Raw genomic sequence first — 6606 nt, forward strand, 5'->3', positions numbered from 1 at the left:
GTTCATTACCATATATTAAGTTGAACACCTTTAGAAAGTTCTATGTGTAAATGTTAAACATATCATTAACACTTTGTATTGATTTTTGAAGATTTCATTTCTGATTATTTCACGTTTTTAAATTTCGTAATATCGATCCGGTGATTTTTTATTCACTTTAAAACAAAATTACAGGCGTAAGAGCATGACTGATGTGTTCCTGAGATACGTACGGCTTGCCTCTACACACAGACTGTTATTGTAAGTAGTATGCTATACACGTAACGGACGTAAGGCCGCCTGGATACGATGTCACAGAATCAACAATAACCTATCTTAAATAATAAGTAACATGGATCAAATATATAGTGAAGCAAGGAGTTTATCATTTTTATTGCTTTTGGTTTTCAATTTTTGTCAAGGTAAGTACATTTTAATCCTGTACTGAATAGAAATTAAATCGTTTATCTACCTTACAGGACCGCAATCATGTTCACCACACAATAAATAATATATAGGTGGCATTTATTATGAGATGATAAAAAATATTTTCAAATATATTATTTGCACATGAAGGAATGATGTCTGAACTCTGTATCATCAGCAAGGTCTTGGTGTTTATCGGTTTGGAGTTACCATGGTATCTACGGACTCATCTCGGGGCTACCTTGGTATCTACGGACTCATCTCGATGTTACCATGGTATTTACGGGCTCATCTCGGGGTTACTATGGTATCAACGGACTCATCTCGGGGCTACCGTGGTATCCACGGACTCATCTCGGGGCTACCATTGTATCTACGGACTCATCTCAGGGTTACCATGGTACCTATGACAGAGAATATTTGATTTCATATGTTGGAAATAAAGAGTTACGGGAATGTTACCTCTGTGTTACCTCTGTATTAGTATGTTTCCAAACAGATTTTGTTTTGTTTTTCAAGAACCCAAGCAATATTATCATATTTTACATACTTGTAAATGTTGTTCTATCATACCCTACAACTTTTAAATAAAGTAGAATTTATTTTTGTTCTAAATGTCGCCACAATTACAGGCATAACAGCAAAGGAGTATTGTCAGACATCTGACGGGGTCAAGGAATGTGATACTGGATGTTGTGGTGAACACTGGAATAACAATGTTTCCTGCTGTCCATTCCAGTGAGTAACTCATTCCTATCAGAATATTCTACGTTTGTTTAGAAATTAGCAATTAAGTAAGAAATTGGTTGTTTGTTGACGCATTTCTGAGCACCTTACTTGATAACCATCACTTGCTTAAAGTTTCCTGTGTTGAAAAATGTCGTTTTAGTAATTAACCATATGCTTGCAGTTCAGTATAGCAAACAAGAAATCACTTTACGACAGAAAGGCTACTGATGCCATTTAGATAGGGACTAAGGTCATGGTGGACTCATTCTCCAAGTACGTTTTCAGAAGTCTCCATGAAAATCTTTTGTTGATATTTTGCCCCGTTTCATCGAATTTGAGGTTGAATTAAAAGTTTATTTTAAATTTTATTTTTAATTTCGTTTTGTTCTTAATTACGTCTATGATTAATAATAAACGAACAAGAATATGGAGATAGTGCTGAACGGGATTAAGTGCAGAGATTAAAGTATATTGTTGAATTTTCAATAAATTGGGTTCTTCTGTCCATTTTTCTTCTAACTTGTATATGTGTCACTAACTTGGATATGTATCAATAACTTGGATATGTGTCAACAACTTGTATATGTGTCAATAACTTGTATATGTATCAATAACTTGGATATGTGTCAACAACTTGGATATGTGCCAATAACTTGGATATGTGTCAACAACTTGTATATGTGTCAACAACTTGTATATGTGTCAATAACTTGTATATGTGTCAACAACTTGGATATGTGCCAATAACTTGGATATGTGTCAACAACTTGTATATGTGTCAACAACTTGTATATGTGTCAACAACTTGTATATGTGTCAATAACTTGTATATGTGTCACTAACTTGGATATGTGTCAACAACTTGGATATGTGTCACTAACTTGGATATGTGTCAATAACTTAGATATGTGTCAATAATTTGGATATGTGTCAATAAATTACTTGGGTGAAAGAAATACTATATACCACAGCTAATCGTTATGTAATGTTTATCTCTGATTATCGCCTTGTTTATTTACTTGCGATTGTTGACATGTTTACAGTCCTGCTGCGTTCATCATGATTGTATTGGCTGTGGTGTTGGTCGTCGCCTTCATCTCCTATTGTATCGTTTCCTCAGTAAAGAAGTGGAGCCGAGGAAAAACAGTCATCAAGCCTGATATTTCTGATGATACGAAACAAGCGTCGTCTATCTCATATGGTAGGGTTGGTAAAATTAATGTTTTAAATATACATTTATCATTTGAGCATTGAATCTTGCTTTGGTCGATTCCATGAGGTAAATAAGTATTGGCACATTTTGGCGATGTCATTGTTGTTTCAGCTGAGGGAAGGGGCATTTAAAAGTGGAATATCTCAATGAAGAAAAATATAATTAGAAGAAATTTTCAATACTTTGTGACCTGTCCCCTTGCCCAAATTACACTGCGTTATACGATTGCCAGGTAATTGTATAGATTCCGAATGTAGCACACGAATATGAATAAAAAAAACAAGACAGATTCTTCCACATGAGCTGCTTATCTCGATCTTTTCCTACAACGAAACCAAATTGAACAGTTTTCTACCAAGCTGTATGATAAACATGATGATTGCAATTTCATTATTGTAAATTTCCCATTTTTGGATAAGAATATACCTGTATTTCCAACCTATGGTATTTACATGTGACAGTTGATTCGATGATCAGGGACCTGTTCCCATTAAACTGACGGGAAAACTTGTAACACAGGGGCTCAAAAGATGCAGCTTAATGAAACTTATGAGTAAGTTTTATGGTCGCCATGGCGATGTCATTGAGAAATATTCTATTTCTTTGTGCGATATAAAGCTGGGCGTGTTTAATACTCGTTAGTTTGCCTGTTGGTTTCGTTGTTGTGTACCTTGCTCTCATTTGAGAACGTGACATTACTTACTTGGATTGACCAAGGTTTACATGGCGAGTGTCGCCGATGTAACAGAAGACGCTTACTCTTCCGGAACACATGGTCTTATTCTCCTTGTACTTATTCAGTAGTCTCCGTGTAAATCTTTTTTTCTTTAAGTTGTTTTAGTTTGATGGTATATAAGTTTTGATTATGATAATATTGCAATGTTGGTATTTTCTTTTTTGTTTTTGACCACAAGTCATTTACAACTCTAATAACAACTGCTCTGTTTTGTACCTCTCCCAAACGTTTCTCACACATGTTCAATCACATTAAGATCTCGACTTTTGGATGTCCAAGGTAGAGTTATGATATTTTTACAATTTTCACTTCCTTAACTTTCCTCGAAACATGACACTGAGTGTATTTGCAAGATATCTCGCAACAACAGGCCATGAATTTTTATCCAGAATAGAAATATTCTTTTCAGTGTTTATGTTTCCATCAACAGATTGTACGTGATCCGACGCCAAAATAAGAAATGCTTCCCTAAAACACAACCAAGAAACGCACATTTCGAGCATTGTTGCGCACAATCCAACACAGCTGGGATTTAACCACTAACTGTTTTTCCTCCATGCATACACTTTTTTGTCAGTGCCGATTTCCATTTTGGTTTCCTCACTAGATATGATATCTGACCAATTATTTGCAACTGTCCAACAAAGGTTTGTCTAACAAAAACGATAACAGCTCCAATGGTAATTTTCTTTGAAACATCTCCCAAAAAATCTTCTTCTAACAGTTTTTGATGACAAACTAACTATTGTTTCAGTATCAAAAAGTGTAGTCATATCAGTTAAAGTCCCATTCTATTGTTTTGACCAATTCCAATGATCCTATAATCAGACCTTTCAGACGATTTCTAGGCCGTCTACCTCTCAGTAAATTTTCTAAGCTTACCTTTCACGGAATCGCTTTGAAAAATGTGTACGGATCTTGGTTTAAGAAGACTGCATTTTTTTGTCTAAATACCACTGTTTAACAGTTTTACATTGTCCTCTTTAACTCATTTTATTCTGCTGTGGTAAATCACGGCTTTTGGGAGTCATAGAGAGACAGACGACAGGAGATGGAATAAATTTTAGTGTATACGGAGCTTCCTATACTCTACAAATTGTTCAGGTATTAGTCAGAATACTTGCTGTTTGGGCAAAAGATAACGCTGAAAAAGTCTCGAGAACAATTCAATTATTGCCCCATGAAAACGACCAAAGCAAGATTCGATGCTAATAGTTCTCTTAAACCGGGATTTTTTCAATATTCTGAACAAATCTACTGTTACTACTGTTAAAAAAGGATAAACAACAAACTTAAATCGTGATACTTAATTTGTCAATGTATCTTATAAATAGACAACTACACGCAAGAGTGATGTCTGTGTATGTTCTGAGGCTGTCTATTTCGCTTCGGACGGGGCAGTAGCTATTTTTAACTTGTCCCTGGAGTGTATTGGAACCCTTCTAGTGTATCCATGACATTCAGAACTAAGTCAAGTAACAATTTGGTAGTTTCATTGCGTCCAACTTGATTGAAAATTTAAACATTAGATAGACATTACGTTTCATGCGATAGTACGATAACTCTATAATTTGAATTATGGTAAAATGTTGATCAGTTGCATCACGTTCACAAGGGACACAACTGCATAGAATATCAGATTTATTTATAATATTAAATGTTATTGTTAACATTACGTCATCAGTGACCATACACATGTGTTACTAATAGGATATATTAAACAAGAAATGTGCTTACGAAAAACTCTTTTTACAGTCGTTGTGGGCCCAGGTTACCGAGAGAAGTATCCGCCGATTCTTCCACCAACATATGACAACGACCAGGATTGGAGGGAACATTACTCATCTTCAACATCAACACATGGATCGAACTACCTTCCACAACAATAAAGTCCTGAAAAAGGCATACATGGCCAAAACTACCTACTAATGCGTTGTTGTTGTGTGTGGGTGTGATTTTGCATGGATGGGTGAGAGGGTGTTTATTTATATTTTTAGGGGGGGGGAGGGGGCAGAACAGATTGATATGGTTTAGATATCATTTTTTACTTAAAGCTTGGGTATTACTAAGTTATTCATTTTTCGGTGTTTGTATTCAACATGCAGCTTAACAGATGTGAGGGTGTGTGTGTGTGCGTGCGTGAGGGTGTGTGTGTGTGTGTGTGTGTGTGTGTGTGTGTGTGTGAGGGGTGCTGTGTGTGTGTGTGTGTGTGTGTGTGTGTGGTGTGTATGTGTGAGAGAGAGAGAGACAGAGAGAGAGAGACAGAGAGAGACAGAGAGAGAGAGACAGAGAGATCGATCAAAGGGACCGTGTTACATATGACTAATACGATAGCCTTCAGGTTCGTGCTTACGAACTTAAAAGGGCGAGAACTAAAGAGCATCTTTAATTAGTAAAGGTTAAGAAAAATTGTGGATAAAATTACAAAGTATCAGATCAGATTCGGGGATTAGCGCTCTTTTTTTAAATACTAACATGTTGCATTTACCAATGGTATACATGTTTACGGTGTCAATTAGACATAGAGTGACCGTCTCTACTCTGGGAGGGCCAAGTGTAGACTGTGATGGAATAAGATGTTGACGCTCTCCGACAATACTAACCCCGGGGTCAAAGTTTGAGGGCATTGTGGGTAGCGTGCAGTGGATTAGGAGGGATTTGGGACAATATTAGTGTAGAAGGAGTGAAGAAAAGGAGGGAGATCGACTATAGAGTTCAGTGAGAGCGGGTTGGTGTAGAGACCGGAGCACCGTGAGGATAAGATATGCGTTGAATTGTAGTCTAGTGGATACATTTATTGTAGGTTATGTGTAGTTTTGTAGTGTCTGACATTAACTTGTTATACAAGTGTTGATAATTAGGCTAGTTACTATAGAGATATGGGAGACCAAGAAGCTGAATGTTTGGATGTGATTTTTTGGATACAATTGTGATTTATGTTGTAAATAAAGTGTAATCTATCTACATTGCTTGTTCCTTTTATATTGGAACTGTTGGCAGTGGAAAGCTTTCCTAGTAGATATATCTACCAGCGATTGGTATTAAAAATGTTAATCTATGGGGAGAAATTGGAACACTGATAGCACAGGTTGCAATTATTTGAAGTTAAAGATCATTACACGTGTCAGCGGTGGAAATTTGAAGAATATCACACTGGTATTCTAAGCAGTAATTTAGAGTTAAAAGAAACGTTACACTGGTGGTAGCGATGGGATCACGTTATTATAAAAAAAAAAAGTAACAATATAAAGACTCAAGTCCGTATGTGAATGAAGTCACTTATAGCCATGTGTGTTGATGAAAATTCAGTTTATTATTCTCGCAAAAAATTATCACTTGGCCAATTTTAGTCCTCGCCAGTCTTAAGTCTTTGTTCACCAAAACTTTGTTCAAATCCTACATGTCGTATGCCTACTATGTGATTTGGTATGACCTATGACCTTTCGAGTTATAATTCCAATAATAGCGATAAGTTTATTTCCGGTTCAGGACTTATATGCAAGTCCTCTATACCAGACTCAAA

The 6606-nt window shown here is 36.2% G+C and overlaps 1 protein-coding gene across 1 annotated transcript; it reads left to right on the forward strand.

Moving 5' to 3' along the window:
- The first annotated feature begins 331 nt into the window (after positions 1–331).
- Positions 332–4972, forward strand: LOC132543446 (uncharacterized). The gene is made up of 4 exons (XM_060206947.1): positions 332–401; positions 1038–1143; positions 2178–2335; positions 4839–4972. The coding sequence occupies exons 1-4, from the start codon at positions 332–334 to the stop codon at positions 4970–4972; spliced, it is 468 nt and encodes a 155-aa protein (XP_060062930.1).
- The last annotated feature ends 1634 nt before the right edge of the window (positions 4973–6606 follow it).

The sequence above is a fragment of the Ylistrum balloti genome, unplaced genomic scaffold, assembly GCF_031769215.1.
Source record: "Ylistrum balloti isolate Yb309-2 unplaced genomic scaffold, AGI_CSIRO_Ybal_v1 Utg369756, whole genome shotgun sequence".
Classification (NCBI taxonomy): Eukaryota; Metazoa; Mollusca; class Bivalvia; order Pectinida; family Pectinidae; genus Ylistrum; species Ylistrum balloti.